At 36.7% G+C, this 22425-nt stretch overlaps 1 protein-coding gene across 8 annotated transcripts in view; it reads left to right on the top strand.

The window, feature by feature from the left end:
- Positions 1-22425, top strand: part of KIAA0586 (KIAA0586 ortholog) — a 133375-nt gene that overhangs the window by 69615 nt on the left and 41335 nt on the right. For 5 of the 8 annotated variants that reach the window (XM_058567021.1, XM_058567024.1, XM_058567017.1 and 2 more), the window contains 3 exons: positions 1247-1424; positions 10915-11069; positions 14667-14775. In XM_058567021.1, the coding sequence (XP_058423004.1) occupies positions 1247-1424; positions 10915-11069; positions 14667-14775 (442 nt within the window). The other 3 variants (XM_058567019.1, XM_058567018.1, XM_058567020.1) reach the window with 3 other exon arrangements.

A 22425-nucleotide genomic window follows, 5' to 3' on the forward strand; every position in this document is an offset into this window, starting at 1 on the left:
TATTTAAAGGATGTTGAGCAATTGATATTTCTAAAGAAAAGTCAGATTAGGCAATAAAGGAAGATGTAAGTGGATAGAGGAGAATTAGGGCAAATTGTAGGAAATCTTGAATGCTGAGCTAAGAAGTTAGACTTTGTTTTGTAGTCAGTAGTCATCAAAGATGTTTCACTAGTGATTTCTTCATATATTCTAGTAAAAAAACCCCACTTGGTTGAAATTAAACTCCTTTTAAATAGTAAACAGGAGAGCTTTCAGGTATTGGAATTTTTATTCAGTTCTTGATTAGTAAACTCATTAATTAGAATATCTCCAAGTCACAAAATGTCCTAGTGATTAGGGCCTATAATTTTTAATACAGAAAGAAAATAGAACTCTTAATATTCTTTTGGTTTTAAATTTATTTCATATATTTAATAAAGAAACATATTTGTACTTTTTTACTTTCGCAGGGAAAAGAACTTTATTAAATGTGGTTAAAGTAATCTTTTTCAATCTATGTACTTCTAAAAAATGTAATTATTGGTATAGGGGTAATCTCTGTGTCATTTAAGGTATATTCTCCTCAGTTGTTTTAATTATAAAGTTCACACTAGCAACTTTAGCCAATTTTCATTCATGAGGAATGAGAGAAATTTTCTGTTATTCTAATTTTAAGCTATATGAACAATGTGTGCCAGCATTTAGTGTTTTAAATAATAAAATTTTTCTTATGTGTTTTATTGCTATCTAATTTGGAGGTTGAAAAACAGATAATGGTTATTTAACTTCATAAAAAATAAGATATTGGAGCTGGCCCAGTGGCGTAGTGGTTAAGTTCGCATGCTCCACTTCACCTGCCTGGGGTTCACAGGTTCGGATCCGGGGCGTGGACCTACACACCGCTCTTCAAGCCATGCTGTGGTGGCATCCCACATACAAAATAGAGGAGGATGGGCATAGATGTTAGCTCAGCGACAATCTTCCTCAAGCAAAAAGAGGAAGATTGGCAACAGATGATAGCTCAGGGACAATCTTCTTCACCAATAAATAAATAAATAAGATATTAAAAACAAACCCTATTGCTAGATGCCTAATTAAACCACCTTTTTAAACTTGTCCTTCATGTAGTGTGTATGTGGCATAATAAGCACTTTCTAAAATACCATTCAAGCGGTCAAGTGGTATGGATCATGATATTTGACAAATGTTTTCCATTTTGGCTTGATTTTAATATAATGTTTTTAACAGTTGTTTCTACATTTTACAGGACTTGGAAAACAGTGTGGGTGAACTTAGTGAGGGACAAAGGCCCAGGCTGACAGCAGCAGCAGAGAGCATCTTAATGGGACTTTCTGTTTGTATGCAGCCGCCTGTTGCTAATGCAGAGTCTTTGGATCAAAAATGTGCTCCTAAGCCCTTATCTCAGCAGTTTGACACAGTGACAGGTATACACCAAAATATTGCTTCTTGATGTATCATCTATCAGACTATTCACTTCGAATCCCATCACTTTTTCTTTGTACTATTTCCATGCTGAATGCTGTATTCTGGTTTGTATTATAATCTATAGTAGTGTTCCTAATCTGAATTGAGAAAAGCATAACTATTTTTAGGTGGGGGCTTGCAAGATTTCTCTGTTAAAAAGGATCTTCATAACTGAAAAGTTTGGTAACGACTTTTTCTATGGTATACATAGCAGTGTTTCCCCAAATGTGATTTACGCATGGGGTGGTGCATAAGATAATTTTGGTAATGTGCATATGTACACTTAAAAAATTTTAATAGTGATATATTATTTTAATATATACTGGAAAGCCCTATGAATTTAATATCTACTGAAAACCCCATGAATAGCAGTGGAGCATTATTGGATATAGTGCTGGAAGGTGAGAAGATGGCACAAAAAAGACTGGGCAGGATTCCGCTCTGCTGTCCATAGGGTCACTAGGAATCGGAATCCACTTGATGGCACTAACAACAAATACTGGAAAAATCTAACTAGCATGTCAAAACTGTGACATAACAGATATTGTTTAGGACAAGGTTAAATTAAGTAATACTGTAGAAATTTCCTCTTTACACTATGTGAATTTCTGACTCAGTGCTCAGTGCACTCAGGACTGTTTTGGAACTTCATTAAGTAAAGTTTTTGCTGTAACACTTTGAGAATAAGAGTAGAATAGAGAATACGGATGACTAGCATGTATAGTTGGTTCTTGTTGTCTGCAGTGCTTATGTTCTGCAGAGTCACCAGGAACACTGAATTAGCACATACTGAACCATTGCTTCTAAGGGAAGTACAGGGTTAGGTTCCTACGAGCCTCTGGTCATAACATTTTTTGTCAGCTGATCAGTACATAACCTTGTTTTCTGTATGTTTCTATTTAAAGACACTTATTTAATATATGTTGTTGATTTATTAACATTGTGAAGTTTATCTAACACACATATTTCTTCTGAGAGGCCCAGCACAGCCTTCTTGCACTTAGGAACACTAGATAACACTTCAGCACTGTGTTTGGGGGCCATTTTAAGCAGCAAAATCACCAGCAAAACAAACAAAAATGTGAAAAACAAACGTCACTAAATAGACGGCAAAAAGGACACTTGTTTATAGCATAAGAGCTGAAATAAGACAGCAGAGTGTCACTGTGTTCAGCCTCAGCTGGTAAAGTGTATGTAGAGTGATTCAAGTTTTTCACTGCTCCAATCATGTCTGCAAATGGCTCTGAAAGTGCCACGGGTATTGGTTTTGGGGTTACAAATAAATTTTGTCAAGTACGTGAATTTGCAGATATGGCATCTGCAAATTAATGAGGATCAACAAGATTCTCATTTACTGATTTTACCATGCCCATTGCTACATTCTCTTAAGTGAAAAGAACTTCTGGAGGTATGCAGATTTTCCAGAAATCAGAAAAGGAAATGCCTGAAGCTAGAAAAACATTGGTAGAGATTATTTAGAGTCTCAGTTTATATTGAGTGAACGCCTTATGTCATTCAGAATTGAGGGAAGTTCAAGACTGAATTTTCCATGGAATAAATGTAAATAAGATTGGAATTATTTCTCATTTTGTGCACTTAGTGAAAGCGTTAAATGTTTTACATTCTTTTAAATTAGTAGGATTCAAAATGGCATAAAATGTGACTTTTATATCTGTATCCAGCTAACTGTGCAGATTGCAGTTAAACAGAATTGACACTAGATGGCTCTTGCAGATCACTTGCGAGCTGCTAGGTGCTTGGGAACAACTAGGTAATTGTTACATTGTTATAGAATAAAATCTATGAGGATGTATCCTATTCAGCCCCGTCCTTATACTTCTGGTAGCACCTAGCAGACTACCTACAGTACAGTGCATTTTTAATTGTAGGTACACTGTAGATATTTGTTTAATTTAATTGGCAAAACAGTAATAATACAGCATAACATAAGATTGAGCATATAGATGAGGCAGTATAGCAGAGTGGCTAAGGGTTTGGGCTTTTGGAGTTTCAGAAATCAGTTTGAATTCCAGTTCTGTGTATTTTGAACTTAATCTCTCTGAGCCTGTTCCTTCAGCTGTCAAGTGGGGATAATATTAGTGTATTAGTTATCTATTGCTGTGTAACAAATTACCCCCAAATTTAGCATCTGAAGACAGCAAACGTTTATTATCTCACACAATTCTGACAGTCATGAATCTGGGAGTGGCTTAGCTGAGTGGTTCTCAGGATCTCCCATGAGGTTGTAGTCAAGCTGTTGGCTGGGGCCAAGGGCATCTGAAGGCTTCAACTATAGTTGGAGGATCTGCTTTCCAAGTTCACTCACTCGTGGTTGCTGGCAAGAGGCCTCAGTTCCTCACTACATGAACCTTTCTATAGAGCTGCTCGTGACACAGCAGCTGGCTCCCCCCAGAGTGGATCATCTGAGAGAAAGTGAGCAGCCAGGATGGAAACCACAGTGTCTTTCATAACCTAATCTCAGAAGTAACATGCCATCGCTTCTGCCACATTCTATAGATAACATAGACCAATCTGGAATAAAATGGTAGGGGACTACAGAAAGGTGTGAATACCAGGAGACAGGAATCAGAGGGCTATTTTGGAGGCTGGTCACCACAAATAGTATCCACCTCATAAGGTTAGTAGGGGTAGTCAGTGACAATGCATATAGAGTAGTTAGCACTGTGCTTAACACATGGTAAGTGTTACTCTCTTTAATAATGCTTAGAGTGTGTAAAAATACCTTCTTAAGTGTATTTAATAGAACTAGAATCTATCTAAAAGGACTGTGCCCATAGAGAACTAACTTGTTCCTCTTATTTCAAGTATTTTGTTATATAATGGTTACTGTAGAAGAGTGAATCTTGTGTATTAGTATTTCTGCTGGTGGCTAATCCCACGCTTTTTATATTGATTTTTAATAACTTTGCATACAGAGGCTCATCTATTCTTACCTTGCCTCTCCCTACTCCTGCTCATTTTCAGAAAGTGTGCTATTTGCAACCTATAATCCTCTACCACTGTTTCCAGTTCTGAGGCTCTCAGATTGGGTTGAATAATGAAAAGATGCAAAATAAGCTTTGAAGAGTTGTCTTGGGAACCCTAAAATGTAAAGTGGTATTTTGAACAAATCGTGAGGACTCTGGGATTTACTACCAATGATAGCTCTTCATTTACTCAGAAAACTTGTACTGAATACCTACTGTGTACCTGCTACTGTGTTAGTACTATATTAGGCACCTGAGATACAGAGATGATAGACATCTGCTCTCAAGGAAGTTTACAAGGTCATGTAGGAGAAATAGAAGAAAGACAACAATTATAATATTTCATGATTAATACAACAACACAGACTGCTTTGGGAGTGCAGAAGAGGAACTCAACTCACACGTGAGGGCTCAGAGAAGGTTTGCCACAAGAGCCAGTGTGCAGTTGGATCATGAAGGAGTTAGCCAGATGGCGAAGTATGATGAGGCATGTTCCGGTTGGTTCATTTACTTGCACATTCAGAAAATGTTTCTTGAGTGCTCGCTATGCTCTAAGCGCATTCTAGGTGCTAGGAATACACCTGGTAAGGCCCTGTCCATAGTGAGTTTTTTCTCTAGTAGGAGTGGTAGATGAGAAGGCACAAATATGCAATGAATCATTATAGTTATTGTGAGGAAGTCCATATAGGATGGGAGTACAGGTCACTTGTAACTGGAGAGGGCAATCATGAAGGGAGGCTTACTTGACATGAGTTCTCAAAGATGAACAGACGTTTGACGTGTAGTAAGTGAGGAGGGACCTTCCAGGTAGAATATGCAGTGAGACAAGGGCAGGAAGTTGAAAAATAGCAAGACTTAATCAGGGAAATATAAGTAGTTTATCAATGAATTAGAGCTTAGGATGCAGTGAGATTGGACTAGTGAGCAGAAACCAGGTCCTGAAATACCCTGGATGATAAATCAAGTAGTTTTTAGATTTACTCTAAGACAGTAGGGATCCATTGGTGCGCAAGATGGAAAATAATGCCAATCTTACTTTATATTTATTCCCATGGAAATTTGAATTCCTATGAATTCTGAATGTTTGTGATATTTACAGGTCCATTAAAGATTGTAAGTAAATGCTAGGGTCATATTTGCCATTTATTTAGCAAGATCATCTGAGGTGCAGTGTGATGGATAGGACTAAGTGGAGAGGATTAAGACTGGAGGCAAGGAGCCTGATCAGACAGCTATTAAAGTAAAAGTGGTGAGACGTTATTCAGCAGTGAGGATATATGAAAAGGGAGATTTGAGAGACAACTAAGAAGGAGAATAGACAAGACTTAGTCTAAATATGAGAGGTTTGCAAAAGAAGGGAAAGTCTAAGAAATCTCCAGGTTTCTGGCTAGAATGATTGGATAGATGGTATTTCCATTCACTGAGAGAGAGAGAATAGGGAGGAAGGACAGACTTAGGAGGAAATAAGGATGAGTGGGGTTTTATACATGTGGAATTTGAGGTGCCTTTGGGTTTCATACAAATGGAATAATGTATTAGACATACCAGACCCAAAGCTGCTGCTGGTGCTGGCAATTTCAGGTGGGCTGTCTTCTCTGCAAGTCTACCACAGTTGCTTTTTCATAACAGTAAGGTTCTAGACGAGTAAAATCAGGGATTTCAAGTTATAATTAATTAAATTAAATTTGAATTGAATGAAATAATACTGTAAGTATCCCTCTTACAAAGGGCTAGCTTACATTAAACAGACAAGACACCCATAGTCAGTGAGCGTACTCTTTAGAAGAGACACAGCAAGTTCAGCATTGTTATGATTGCTGTCGTGGAATCCTTTCCTGACCCCTTGTCACTGGGTTAGATGCCCGTCGTGGGTGCCCTCTGTACAGTCCTCTAATGTTGCCTGCCTAATGGCACTCTTATCACACTGATTTGTAATCTCACTTGAGGGTAGGGACTTTATCTTGTTCACTGTCCTATCCTTGTCATCTAGCAGAGTATAGTGCAGAGGCAGTAAATATATGTTCAGTGATAGGGTGTTATGTGAGTTGAAAGCTATTATGCACTTTTAATGCTTTTGGGGAGATGTTTGATTATATACTCTCTGGGTTTCTACATACAAGTTTTTTTTTAATTCAAAATTTACCTTGTGCCTTTTTAATTAATTTTTTCTTTATACCCATACATTAACCACATATAATTTTACATAAAAACAACATGTAATTATATCATACATTACTTTAAATTACAGACTCTTTTTTGGCTTGTTCTGCATCCACCTCTCCTCACATTTTCTCCTGTCTCATATTATGCCTCACCCCAAGTAACGCATGTTAAGATTCTGGTATGTAACCTTCCTGTTTTTCCTTTACATATATAGTTACATGCACACTCACGTGTACAATAGATATGGTAGGTACATTGGATGTGTGTGTTTGTTGTTATTTTACATGTTGAGGTCATATCATGGACACTTGCCTGTATTTTGTTTTTACCCAGTAAACTCTGTGGAAATTATTCCAGGTCAACTGGTATTGCTTAAATTCATTCTATTTCATGACTGCGTAAAACCCTTTAGTGTGGATTTCCACTAATTTATTCAGTCAGTGCTCTATTGATGGATATTTACTTTATTACCATTTTCCCCCACTATAAACGTTGCTAGAGTAAATATCCACACACATATATTCTAACCTCTTGTTGCACGTTATAGTTATGGAATAGTTTCCAGGAGTAGTTACTAAATTCAAGGGCAAATGTGTTTTTAATTTAATTTAATTTAATTTAATTTTTTTGTGTGAGGAAGATCAGCCCTGAGCTAACATCCATGCTAATCCTCCTCTTTTTGCTGAGGAAGACCGGCTCTGAGCTAACATCTATTGCCAATTCTCCTCCTTTTTTTCCCCCAAAGCCCCAGTAGATAGTTGTATGTCATAGTTGCACATCCTTCTAGTTGCTGTATGTGGGACGCGGCCTCAGCATGGCCGGAGAAGTGGTGTGTCAGTGCGCGCCCGAGATCTGAACCTGGGCCGCCAGTAGCAGAGCGTGCGCACTTAACCACTAAGCCATGGGGCTGGCTCCATTTTTTAAATTTTAGAATTGATATGCCAAGTTGCTTTTCTTAAAGTTTAAGCCAATTTATTTATTTATTTTATTTTTTGTGAAGAAGATTAGCCCTGAGCTAACATCTGATGCCAATCCTCCTCCTTTTTTTTTCCTTTTTTTGCTGAGGAAGATTGACCCTGGGCTACCATTCATGCCCATCTTCCTCTGCTTTATATGGGACACCGCCACAGCGTGGCTTGACAGGCGGTGCATCTGTGTGCGCCCAGGATCTGAACCTGTGAACCCTGGGCCGCCAAAGCGGAGTGCGCGCTCTTAACCACTATGCCACGGGCTGGCCACAAGCCAATTTATTTTTATCATTAATTTATTACAGCCTTTTCCCTTAATCCCTTCCAGAAATTTTGTTTAATACTCTTTTTACTTTTGTCAGGCAAAATATAAAGATATGTCTCTGACTACTGGTGAGTTTCTATGTCTGTTCAGGTTTGTTGGCCATTTGAATTTATTCTTCTGTGAATTACCTACTTAAGTTCTTTCCCCATCCGTTAGGTTCTAAAATTTTCTTGTAACTTTAAGAGCTATTTTTATATTTTAGATGTTTTCTATCATCTGTATTACAAATGTCTTTTTCCAAATTTATACTTTGTTTATTGACAATATTTGTGGTCTTTCTTTGCCATATAATTTTTAAAAATTTTAGGGGCCAGCCTGGTGGCGCAAGCGGTTAAGTGTGCCCGCTCTGTTGTGGCGGCCTGGGGTTCGCCGGTTCAGATCCTGGGCGCGCACCGACGCACGGCTTGGCAAGCCATGCTGTGGCGGTGTCCCATATAAAGTGGAGGAAGATGGGCATGGATGTTAGCCCAGGGCCAGTCTTCCTCAGCAAAAAGAGGAGGATTGGCAGATGTTAGCTCAGGGCCGATCTTCCTCAAAAAAAAAATTTTTTTTAGATAGTTATTTCTATCTTTTATAATATCTATGTTTTTATGTCTTGATTATGTTTCCCCTAACATAAGCTTATACCTGTAGTCTCCTAGATTTTCTTGCAAGATTTTCATTATTTAGTATATATTTATATTTAAGTCTATCTGGACTTTATTTTTGCAAATGGTGTACGGTAGAAGTCCAATTTGGTTTTCTTTCAGATAAATAGCCACTTGTGCCAGCATCAATTATTATGTAGGCTGTCTTCTTTCCTATTGAATTGAAATATCAACCAATTTGATTATTAAGTTCTCAAAGATGTAAGGATATTTTTTTCTGGATTCTTTACTGAGTATTCTGGATTCTCTATGATCTAAAACATATTAGTCTATTGTGTCTTTATGGCACATTCTCATGTGTGATAGGGCAAGTTTCCCCTTCTTCAAAATTTTCATACTTTTCTTGGCAATTTTCAGGCAATTATTTTTCCATATAAACTCTAAAATTATTTTTTTCAACTAAAAATCATCCTAATTGGAATTGTACAAGTTTACGTATTTTTTTTTTTTTAAAGATTTTATTTATTTATTTTTCCCCCAAAGCCCCAGCAGATAGTTGTCTGTCATAGCTGCATATCCTTCTAGTTGCCGTATGTGGGACGCGGCCTCAGCATGGCCAGAGGAGCGGTGCGTCGGTGCGCACCCGGATCCAAACCCGGGCTGCCGGCAGCACAACGCGCGCACTTAACCGCCAAGCCACGGGTCCGGCCCAAGTTTACGTATTAATATTGGAAGAATTGACATTTTTATTGTATTTCTTACTATTTGTTTGGATCTTGTTTTGTGCTCTTCAATAAGATTTCATAATTTTCTTCATATGGGTTCTATGTCTTTCTTAATAATTTTATTCTTAATTACTTTAAAGTTTTGGGCACTATAGTAAAGGATTATTTTTTCATTTCTAGGTGCATTTTGCTATAATATTGAGAAAAGCTAATGATTTTTATATACTTATCTATTATCCAGTCACGTTACCAGATTCTCTTATTAATTCTAGTAGAGGTTTTTTTCCTCACTAGAGTCGCTTGAGTGTTCTAGGTATATAACCAAATTATCAGCACAAAGAGTTTTTAATCTCTTCTCTTTTAACATTATATGTGCTAATTCTTTTATTTTAATTCATTTTGTCAGTCTTAGGAAAATGTTGGAAAAATGACATAGGAATAGAAAAAGGCTTATCAGAATATAAAGAAGCCAATAAAAGGCCTGGAACAATAACTAGTGTAAATGATGGATATTATTATCATTATTTAAATTAATCTTATATCATGCTAGATAATTAAATGAGAATAAAACAGGTTATAATTTTGAGAAATTGGTTTGTACAGATTGAATACTGGAAAGGTAAAAATTAAATGTATGTATTTTGCTTTATGCAAAATCAACCTAAAAATATGGATTAACATAAGAGATCTGAGGGTGATTATTTGCTATACCTAAGAAATTGTCAACAGACTGCCTTTAAATAGAAAATATCTATGATGTCTTTAAAATATTATTTCATTTAAAAAATTTAGCTTATGTATAACACTTCAGGTCAATTTCTGTTGTTTAAGATGAGATATACTACACTGTGCTATATTTAAAATGTGGCTGTTAATTAGGAAAAATAGAATTATCTTAGAAATATTTTAGTAAGAACGTGAAATAAAGAACAGTGACTAGGAGTTGGAAGATCAGGATTTTAATTCCTCTTACTAGCTCTCTGATTTTTGGATAGTCAATTAACTTTCCCAAGCCTTAGCTTTGTTAGTGAAAGACAGTTATAATACTGTCTGACCTGCTTACCTTACAGAATGATTGTGGTATTCAAATTAAATGAGGTAATGTATATGTGATATGCACATATAATGTATATGAAAGTGCTTGGGGTATGAGGTGCACTATAAATGTACAGTGATATTATTATTAGATAAATAGATATTTCTGCTCTTATTTTCTTTTTATTGATATGATTGGGATGCCATTTGGATGAGGTAAAGAGGAACTTGACCATTTGAAGAAAAATATCTACAGAACAGAGCTAAGCAGTATCAACGTTTTCTACCTAGGAAATTGCCCCCTGCTTTAAGATTACGTTGTAGATAGAAAGTATTCTGTTGACTCTTACTGATAGAAAAGGTTAGCTGGAGTGTTAGGAGTTAGTGTGTAGGAGTAGGGGTTGGGTGTGGACTGCATGAGCAACTTGACTGGAACTTTAGAATAGTCCATAGATTTGTTTGAACATAGGTACTTTTTGCATTCTCTATAAGCTTTGGTTTTAATTGCAATGAAGGCTTGGTACCACCTATTTTTGGCTGAAATACACTGCTACTTCTAATTCAGTAGCTAAGAAATATTTGTAATTTTAGTCAATTTTTCTTTTTCTAAGGTAAATTAAACAATTTATTTTAACTTTTTGTTTACATATTTGATAACAGGTGGTGTTTATGAAGATTCATGTGCTAGTCATGGTCCAATGAGTTTGGGAGAATTGGAGTTGCAGCCAAATTCTAACCTTGCTCTTTCCACAACACTTCTGACAACACAGGAAGATGATGTTAAGTTATCAGTAACGGCTGAAGATTTTCCTCAGGTACCAATTAATAGCATTTGTACTTTACTTAGAATGAGAACAGCAGCATGATACACTGTCAAGAGCGTAGTCTTTGGAGTCAGCTTCAAATCATGCCTCCTTCATTTACTAACTCAAGCCTGGATACAAATCTTTGCTCATCTGGTTTCTGGCTGTGACCTTGAATACATTACTTAGCCTTTTTCTAAGCCTTAATTTCCTCATCTTTAAAATAAGGAATAAAAATATACATGTATATAAAATGCCTGTCACCTAGTTAGGTAGCTGTGATCATTTACACCTCTGTATCCCCATGCAATATCTAGCTCAGTAATTTGCACATATTAGGTACTCAATAAATATTTATTACATTCAAATTTGCAAAATGTGTTACCATGAAAGCATAAGAAATTTCTTGCTGAGTTAAGCCAATGGCCTGTGTAATCTTGTGCCCTCAAAAAATAGGATAATTACTCTCCAAGATGTAAAAAAAATGCTTAGGTTATTAAAAACAGTTTTATATCTGTGTAATAGCGATGCATTTCTCACTGTGGATTAATTTATTCAATAAGTATTCATTTTATGGTATTGTCTAGAATTACATGGTGTTGAGAATTGTTGGTTCACAACCTTGGGAGCTCCCCGGGTGAAATCTGAAACTGGCCCCATACACAGAGGACAAGGAGAAATAGAAGAAAGAGGCAGACCATTCAAGATTGGAAGGTGGCAGGTTTAATAAGCAAGGGAATTTACTTAAGAGGCTTGTCTTGGGCGGCCGCAAGATGAGTAGATCTCCACACTTGCCTGCCAGAATCTTAAAAGTTTATACAGAGGCCTTAACTGGGTTCAGTCATGTATTCAGTCCAGATGGTCTCAGTGACATCTTACTCTTTCAGGACTGTGTCCTTGAAACGGCTGTTAGTATGGGAATAGTAGGCAGGACATACACTCCAAGGACAGGGGAGGGAGTGAGGAGCCTCTGATTACCCAGGTAAGGCTCGCAGGTCAACTGGCAGTCACGTCCTCTTGAAGACCTCTTCCGACAAGGATGAAAGGCAAAAATATATAAAATAAACATTGTTTATGGAACACACCATTATGTAGGGTTCAGTATTAATAATCTATGATCAAGCGAAGATCAGGAAAAGCTAGTTAGTAATGAATAAGTATCCGTTAATAACTTGTGTATAAAAGAAAAATTGTGACCTTGGGTTAGGCAAAAATGATACCAAAAGCACTATCCATGAAAGAAAAAAGTGAATAAATTGGTTGTATCAAAAATAAGAACTTCTGCTTTTCAAGATCCACTGTTAAGAGAAAGCAAACACAAGCCAGAGACTGGGAGAAAATATTTGCAAATCACTTCGCTGATAAAAGACTTGTATTCAGAATATATAAGGAACTCAGAGAATTCAATATTAAGAAAATAAACAATTCAATTTAAAAATGGATAAAATATTTGGACAGATACCCTTATCCAAAGAAGATATACTGATGTCAAGTAAGCACATAAAAAGATTTTCAGCATCGTTAGTCAATTGGAAAATGCTAATTAAAAACACAATGAAATACTACTACACACCCATTATAATGTTTAAAATTAAAAAGATTGACCTGCCAAGGGTTGGCAAGGATGTGGAGCAACTGAACTCGCGTATGCTGCTGGTTGGGAATGTAAAATAATTCAACCACTTTGGAAAACAGTTTGACGATTTCTTTAAAAAGTAAAACATACACCTACCATATGATCCAGGCATTTCACTCCTAGGTATTTACCCAAGGGAAACTAAAATATATGTCTACACAAAGACTTGTACATGAGTTTTCATAGCAACTTTATTTGTAGTAACCCAAAACTGGAAACAACAGAAATGTCCATCGCTTGGTGAATGTACAAATTGTGGTATAATTTATACAATGGAATACTACTAAGCAATAAAAAGGCATGGACTACTGATACGTACAATAACATGCATGATTCTCACAAAAGTTATGTTGAGGGAAAGAAGCCAGACCACAAAAAAAGAAGTATATACTCTATGATTCCATTTATATAACATTCTAGAAAATTTACAAACTAATCTATAGTAACAGGTGGGAATACAAAAGGGTATGAGAAAACTTTTGAGATTGATGGCTGTGTTCATTATATTATCTTGATTGTGCTGATGGTTTCAGGGGTATATGCATATGCCAAAACTTAGCAAATTGTGCACTTCAAACATGCAGATTATTGTCTATCAATTATATCTCAATAAAGCTATTTAAAAAATAGAAAGATTGCTTTCCTTTAATTGTTGGCCTGTTTTAAAGTAAAGCTACTAAGTGTTACCAGAAGAATGGGCCTCAAAAATTTTGTTAGATTTCTTTAACAGAGAAGTATGGCTAATAATCATAATAGCACATAGTTATTTATAATCCTTACTCTGCCAGATGCTGTTCTAAGTTCTTTACACATTTAACTCATTTAATCCTTATAACAACCTGATGAGGTAGTTATTATTAGTATCCCCATTTAACAAATGAGCAAATTGAGATATTGAAGGGTTAATAATTTACCCAAGGTCAAAGCTACAAAATGGCTTAGCCAGATTTGAACACAAGCAGGTTAGCTCCCCCACACTCAGCTCTTCATCACGGTGGTTAAGGAAGGAGCCATGGGGAGGTCCTAAGTTGAAGGAGCCAGAGATAGTCATAGTCCCCATCTTAGAAATGCGCACCAAAATGATATTTCCTTCAAGGCAGAAACCTATGTGATTCATGGTTCTAAACTTAAAGGACCGGAGTTAAGGCTAATTGTTACCACTGCAGTGGAAAGCTACTCGTTTTTGTTGGTAGATAAATAGGTGCCTCCCGGAGCTGGAGTGGTTACAGCTGAGTCCGCGTGGACAGGTGTTTCAGAGTTGTTGACAAGAGTCCAGAGAGAATCTTGTTGAATTCCTGTCAGAGTATATCTGATAGCTGTTTTCTGAGACTCATTCATAATTAGTCTCATAAAACAGGAAAGAGAAGAAAGAAAAGGGCTAAAGTCATCACAATTTCTGATGTGTGATTGTGAAGGAATTTGTGACTACTGTAAATTTTGAATTTAGGTGTAGGTTATAGATAAGGAAGAGAGATGATAGGTCTTACGGTGGAGTATATGTTTCTTGAATGGCAAAGGAGGATAACAATACCTACTCACACTTGTGAGAATTAAATGATGTTATTATATATAAAAGCTCTTCGAAAATTGCAGTGCATTATGCAGATTTTCATTTTATGCAAAAACGGTTATATGGGAGCGCTTACAGCCAAATTAAGTTTTTATCCTGTCTAAATGCATCATGTGTATATATCTAGAATAGTTTGATTTATAAGTAGCTCTGAATTCTATAGTAAAAATAGACAGAGATGATTTGAATATTTGAAATCTGTGTATATTATCCAAATCTTTTAAAAGTTTTTATTTGCAACATCTTTTCTTTAGTAATACGTACTCTGTTACCCAGTTAGCAATTAGAAGGCATACATAATATTCAAATTTTATGTAATGAACACCTAAATAATTTAATTGCTCAATTTTTTTAAAAGTAACTTAAAAAATATTATTATAATCTCATGTCTTAAATTCTTTAGTACCAACAAAAGCAAGACCAAGATGTTAAGCAGGTTGAACACAAGCCAGTACAAAGTCGTTTAATACGTGTAAAAAATAAATCCAATATTTCACTTGCAGAGCAACAAGGTAAGATTTGTTTTCTTTAATAATAGCTTGATACTTGTCCTGATATTGAAGAAGTATATAATGAGAGTTCTTTACTTTTATATATGTCTTATTCTTGTCTCTAAGTTTTTTGTTTCTTTATCTCATTTAGTCCGTTGGGATAAAGAATCTGGTATCATTTTTGATATATATTTGTTAGTTCTGTTTACCAATAAATACTATTTCTAATGGATTTAAAAAACTCTCAGGTAGTGTTTTTCCTTTAACTTTACTTTTCGGTTCTTGTACAATTGAATGTCAGCATCTTTTTATCTATATATAGGTTTATATTTATATCATAGTTGTCTGTTTTAAATTTATAATTTAAAGGCAGGGGTTATGGCTTTTAAGGTGCTTTGTAAGGGCTATTTAGTGTTGTGTTGACCAACAAGTACAATTTAAGAAACAAAGGATTCTCATGTTAAATGCTATTATATGAATGAATTTTCTGTAGTGTTAATTATCAAAATTGTGTGGTTGACCTTTAATTCTACAATCAGCATCACAGCATTTTGATGTCGTCTTTATGTTTCTGCAAGGCTATTGGCCTTATGCTTTATCTTCTTGTTTCTTAGTCATTTAAATTTTGTATAATCTAAATTCTGAAATTTGGCAGTAGAAATTAAGATGTTGTCTCTTTAAAAACTTTCTGTCCACAATCCAGGGAGAAGTATTACGAATATTTTGAGCAGTGGAATGTTTTTCTTTGCTTTTATAATTGTGGTTTTATGTCATATATTGAATGCCAGTGTAATTGCAAATGTAACTGTGTATTTGGTGTTTTGGAGAGGATCTATATGAGGAAGTGCTCAAGGTATTTGTGAAGATTATGCTATATGAGGTGTAGGTTTTACTTTGCTGTTTGTTTTCTGTTCTCTTGCTCCAACTTTTCAGAACTTTGCCCTCCCAACCACTTTTTTAACCTAACCATGGTACAATAGTGTTAATGTTATATTTTAGAATCCTATGGAAAATTACCTGTAAAACTCTTCTCATGGTGATTTAAATATTAATCATGACACTATATAGATATGAGCAAATAAATGTTCTTAAGATAATACAAGACTGACTTTATGTCCTTCTACTGAGTATTGTTACCATTTGTGGTCAATGACAGTACATTTAATTTAGTTTTTAAAAAATTATAATTTCTAAAAATTATAAATGAATTTTCTTTCCCTAGGGGATGTTGTATGTAATAAAACAATTTTTTTTCTTAGCTGATAGGAAAATATCTTCGGTAAGATTTTAAGCGTAAATATCTCTCTTTAGGAAAGTGACATTGTTTTCAATTTCACATATATGAATGTCTGACCACAAGATGGCAATAGTTAAATTTTTGTTGACTTATATCATTAAAAAATGTCCAATTAACATTTAATAAGTCAATAAAATTCATAAGAAGAATAAAAGAAACCAAGGTATTAGTTAGTAGGAGGAAGTTTTATTCGGAAAGAGTTGGACTTAATATATGTAAAATTTTTTTCATTTAATTTTATATCTAATACAAAAGTTAGGAGAGCAGACCTATGTCAGCTTTGACTAAGACAAATAAATACCTAGTGAGCTATAAATAGAGCATTTTAAATAGAAGTCAAGTGTTTCACTACATAATTGATATATATCTCCATACTGAGTATTTTTGAATGAATATGATTGCCTTGGCAAATATAGTCAGTTATGACTTTTTTCCCATAAATTTTGTGGGTTTTATTGTTTTTCTCTGATGAAACTCAGAGACATTGCCAAATGTTTCAGAGAATAGGAAAGTCAGAATGCCAAAATAATCCTCTAGGGCTCTCAGGACTTTGGGTGACCTTAAAGCAATTTAATCCTATCTCCTACACAGAGGCCTTGAAGATAATGAGAGAAACTCACCTTATCACAAGGGAATCAAAACCACGTCTTTTCTGGCAAATAAATGCTTCTAAGAATACTTGAACCCCAAATTATGGCTGTTTCAGGGGAAGTATCATGTATTTCACTTTGAAATGTGTAGTAGTTTAATGTGTATATATATAGAAATCAAGCAGTTTACCAGCAGTAGCAACTCTTTCAATGATCATCCATTAAAAGTTGACTGAAGATGTGATAGGACATAGGTTCCAGCACTGTGCTTCTGGGAAATCTGTAAAATCTTTGTTTTCTTCCCCTCTTGATTATTACTTTCAGATTTTAATGTAAAAGAGAGAAATTGATTTGATTGTTCTGGCAGATGATATCTTTAGAGTCTAAGAGTAAAACTCTTTCATTTGGTATTGAATTCATTGGGTGTATTTTTGACCACGTGATACCACTTATCTGATTCTATGTCCCGATTAATATCTCTAACAGTTTTATAGTGAAAACAACTTTTTAAGTGATTTTAATGAGTCATTTTAATTTTTTTCCCTTTTACTCTGCAAGTTAACTTTCACTGCATCTTTTACTGTGCAAGTTAATTTTTTTCAATACTAATGAGAGACTAATTTTAAATCCATTTATTTGTTACGAACCCAGGAACAAATTAAATTCTATCAAGTGATGTGTTAAAATAGTTAACTTTAAAAACTATTTTCCTTTTTTAGTTTTTCTCTTAAAATTTTAAGACCATCATACTAAATAGTAATTAGAAAGTCAAACATTCTATATATAATCAGTGGGGAAAAATTAGATCATATGTTTTGTGGTTAAATGCTAGGACAGATTAGTTGTCAAAGATGCTTGAAAATCACAGCATTCTTCAGTTTTCTTATTTGTAGATTATATATGTTGCTCAGAAAGTATGTATTAAAGTGCTCAAAGTAATAAATGTAATTGCAATAATTTATCAAAAGCAGGTTACGTTTTTGTGAGAAATACACTTACCTAATCACAGATGGATGTTTTTGGCATTATGTCCTGAGTTTAATTCCCAGCCATCTTAGCACCATTTACACCTCACATACAGTGATTGTGACTTTAAATATGTGAGAATTAGGAAATCCAAAGTGTATGTATATTTAGAATCTATTTCTGACCACATGCACAAATGAAATCATTTTTGTTCTTTTATAAAGTGGTAAATTTTTTACCTTAGTATTTGAAATATAGCTAAATTACAATGGCTATCACAATTATAATTAATCTTAGTAATTTCAAAATCACAGTTAAAAGTTAAGTTGATTTTTTTTTTTCTCTTAAGGTGTGACAGTGATTTCAAAACCGTGTGTGTGAATATCTGATAGGAAGGGGATGGGGTACAGACTAGTAATTCTGCCAAAAATCCACAAATACATATGTGTAACAAGCATTGTCTGAATAAATTTATCTTCTATAAATCCATGCTATTATTGATTAATAAAATAGGAATTCACTTTAACATGTTGCGGAATTTGGGAGTTTTGTTTTCACCCAGGATGAGGAAAGTGGAAAGAGTATTACTTCCACCCTAACTATTTAATGTCAGATAAACTACAAAATCATAACATTTCTTGACTCCATCAGAGAGCTTATGATGCAGAGTGACTAAGTAGCCTAAAGTCCAAGGAAAGACAGACTCCTCCGAAGAGATGAGACACAAGCACTATCTCACTGTGCCAGAGCACAGAACAGGAAGAAATACCAGGCACCACACAAGCGGATAAGATGTATTTGGCTAAACTTTTTTAATGGGTTGCTAAAGGCCAAGCATAGAACCATTGGTAGCTACAGATACAAGGGGAGTTCACTCCCATTTGTAGTCTCTTCTCTACAGACTTATAGAAAAGAAAGGCTGGGAGGTAGGACAGGAGACTAGTCTCCTTTACTGGTACACGCCTGGAAGTGAAGAGTGACTGCCACTGCCAGAAAGATTGGATGACACATTTGGACCCTTTTCCTGTAAGAACAGAAGCCTTAATTCGCTGGGGAAGAGGTAGCATATCTGTCACCTCCAGAGTATAGGTGAAAACCAATTGTGGCTGGGAGGAGGGTAAAGAAAAAAACCATCCACTCTTGGGGGAAAGGAAAGAAATAGTCTTAGGCCCACAATCTATTATTAGTACTATTAGAGGTCTCTCATTGCTGGGAGAGGGGTAGGAAACTCGCTTGCACAAAACTTGTTAAAGAGACAAGGCGGAGTTTGGCTACCACAGGGAGGAGGAACAGGATCACTAAAAAAGCCCCACTGCAAGACCCAGGCATACAGGATCTGCTTGGGACTGAGGCTGGACCAAGACAACAGAGAACTACTCCCTCCCCATCTCTCACCATGAAACCAACAAGTATTGAGTAACAAGCATCAGCAGGCTACCAGTGGGCAAGGCACAAGAGTGTAGAGAGAAACTCCTTCTATGGTGCAGGTGCACAGTGAAGGCTGAAAGCTGAAGGTGAAACAGGAATATTGAGAAAAACCCTGTGGCATCCTAGGGCCCACCCTAAACACAAAGTAACACTAGAGGATTTTGAAGCTAGTGGTACACCAAAGTTAACTGCAGCAACAACAAAACTCAAAGCCAACTTAACTTCTGACCTGATTGACTCAACTCCTCACATTCATAGCCTAGCTGAAGAAGTGTTCCCATTTCCAAGCTTAAATACTACTTACCTAAGTCTCTATTGTTGTACACACAATGTCTGGCGTTCAGTCAAAATTAAAGGCAAGAAAAAACAAGAAAACAACAACAATCCACTCTTAACAGACAAAGCAATCACGACAACAAGACTCACAGATGACTCAGACGTTGGAACTGTCATACAGGGAATTTAAAATAACTATGATTAATGTGTTAAAGGCCCTAGTAGAAAAGATAGAATATGTATGAACAGACGGGAATTGAAGCAAAGAGGGGGAAATTATAAGAAGCGGTCAAATAGAAATGTTAGGGAGGAAAACAGTAGTACAGATGAAGAATGACTTCAGTGGGCTTATCAGTAGACTCAACATGGCCAAGGAGTAAGTAAACTTGACGATAGTCAATAGAAAGTGAAACACAAACAGAAAGAAGAGTGAAAAAAAATCTAAGTATCCAAGAGCTGTATCAAATATCCTAACATGCATGTAACTGGAATCCCAGCAAGAAAAGAGAAAGCAAACAGAACAGGAAGAGTACTCGAAGAGATAATGACCAATAATTTTATAAGAAAAATGAAGAACATCAAACCACAGATCGAAGAATCTCAGAGAACTCCAAGCAAGATTAAAAGAAAAAATACTTATACACATCATATTCAAACTGCTAAAAGCCAAATAGGAAGAGAAAATATTGAAGGAAGCCAGAGAAAGAAGGTACATTACTTACAGAAGAACAAAGATAAGAAATAGATCAGCTTCTTATTACAAACCATGCAATCTAGTAGACGATACAGTGATATTTTAAAGTGCTGAAAAGAAAAAAGAGATAACCCAGTATTCTATATCCAGCAAAAATACTTTTCAAAAATGAAGGCGAAATAAATACTTTTTCAGGTAAATGAAACCTGAGAGACAGATATGTACTACAAAAGAAGTTAAAGGAAATGTTTCAGGTAGAAATTAAATTATACCAGACAGAAACTTGGATTTATACAAAGAAATGAAGAGCTTCTGAGATGGTTAAAATGAAGATATAAATAAAAGATTTCTTATTTTCAACCCCTATAAAAGATAATTGACTGTCTAAAAAATAATATCAATACATTGACAGTGTCTATAAAAAGAAAATGACAGTGATAGTATGAAAGATGGGTAAAAATTGAAAGTATACTGATGAAAGGTTCCTACAGTATATGTTGTCATAATATTATTTGAAAGTAGACTGTGATAGATGCAGAGTAATCATTAAAATATTTTTAAATAGTACATAATTAAAATTATTCAATTACTCCAAAAGCAGGCACGAAATGAGGGGAAAATGAACAACAGCAACAAAAAGAACAAAAAGGAAATAGCAAGATAATTGATTAAAATCCAACCACATCAATAATAACATTAAATGTAAATAAACATGCCATTTAAAAGACAGAGATTGTCAGATTGGATTCAAAACCAAGACCAAATTTATGCTGTCAACTAGAAACTTGCTTTAAATATAAAGACATAGGTGAAAAGTAACAGGATTGCAGGACTCAAGATGGCGGCGTAAGCACTCTCGGAACTCACCTCCTCCTGTGGACACAGCCAATTTACAACTACTTGTGGAAAAATTACCCCTGAGACAGAACTGAAAACTGGATAAGAGGAATTCCTGCAACAACGGACAATCCTAATTGAGGTGGAAGAGGCAGAGACTCCCTTCTGGAGAGGAAAAACGCAGCCTTCACAAGCCGCCAGCTTCACGGCCACCGGGAGCAGCCCACAGGTACGCAGCCCTCCCTAGAAGCGCGGGGTCCTGAGCCGGGGAGCGCCCCCGCTGTGGGCATTTTGTGGACCCAGCACAATCGAGACCAGCAGCATAATATCTGACTTTCCCTGCTACTAAAACACTGGGAAGTACCCCAAGAAAAGCTGATTCACAAAGAAACTAAAACCGGCTCTTAAAGGGCCCGCGCGCAAACTCACCCGTTTCAGAAAGCATCCTAAAATCACCAGAAAGAAAGGTGCACAGTGCTGTGGTGAAAAGAGACTCACCTAATAGGCCCTGAGTGCATCTCGGTGAGAGGTGAGACATCTCCAGGGACTGGGACATTGGCGGTGGCCATTGTTGTGGCCTGGTATGGGCGTGCTGACACAGATGCCATTGGAGTTCTCCCTGAGGCCTGCTAGCCCAGGTCTGCCCCACCCGCTAGAGCACTGATTTAATCCAGCTCAGCCAGGGCAGGCAGCCCACCCTAGAGACTGGCCCCACCCAACAACCAGCCCTCAGGCAACTTGTGGTCCTGCATAGATTGGTGACTGGATTCTCTGCAACCTGGCAACTGAGCCAACTTGAGCGGGGCAGGGTGTGCACAAGGAGCGGGGCGGGGGGAGAGTGTGGGGCAGTGGCGGAGTGTGTGGGGCTCCCGCCGTGGAGAGACTAGGTCCACTTCGGGAGGTCGGGATGCGCACACGGGGCAGGACTGTGTTGACTGTGTGTGTGGACCTGTGGGCGGCAAGGCTTGTCATCTGCAGAAGACTTGTGTTTCTCAAAGACCCACATGGGGGTTTGCCCCACCTTCCAAAGCCTGAAACAATGGGGTGCTACTGTGCCTGAGGCCAGCCCCACCCAGCTGCAATCCTCAGAGAGCTGACAAGAGACCTAATAGGCTAGAGGCTTACAGCAATTGTAAGGCCCTGAGCCTAACAACCTGCCACACTGAGGGCCTACTCACTTAAAAGAAATACTGCAACACAAATGTGGTATTAGAACTTGCAGCCAACTGTGCTGGGGCTCCCCACACCTGATAAAGAGACTGAAGGGCCCACAACAACTACAAGCGGCTGAGCATTACAACAGCTGGCCAGGAGTGTAACTCGGCCTCCCTGGGCGCCTACAGGGAGAGCAAACAGGCCACAACAGAAGGACACACATAGCCCACATAGGGGTCACCCCTGGAACATTGAGAACTGAGGGAAGCACACTGGAAGCCTCCTAAGGCATCACTTACATAAGGTCACCTATCCAAGAGCAGGAGACGTAGCTGACCTACCTAATACGTAGACACAAGCACAGGGAAAGAGGCAAAATGAGGAGGCAAAAGAATACATTCCAAGTAAGGGAACAGGACAAAACCCCA

Source organism: Diceros bicornis, chromosome 24, assembly GCF_020826845.1.
Source record: "Diceros bicornis minor isolate mBicDic1 chromosome 24, mDicBic1.mat.cur, whole genome shotgun sequence".
Lineage (NCBI taxonomy): Eukaryota > Metazoa > Chordata > Mammalia > Perissodactyla > Rhinocerotidae > Diceros > Diceros bicornis.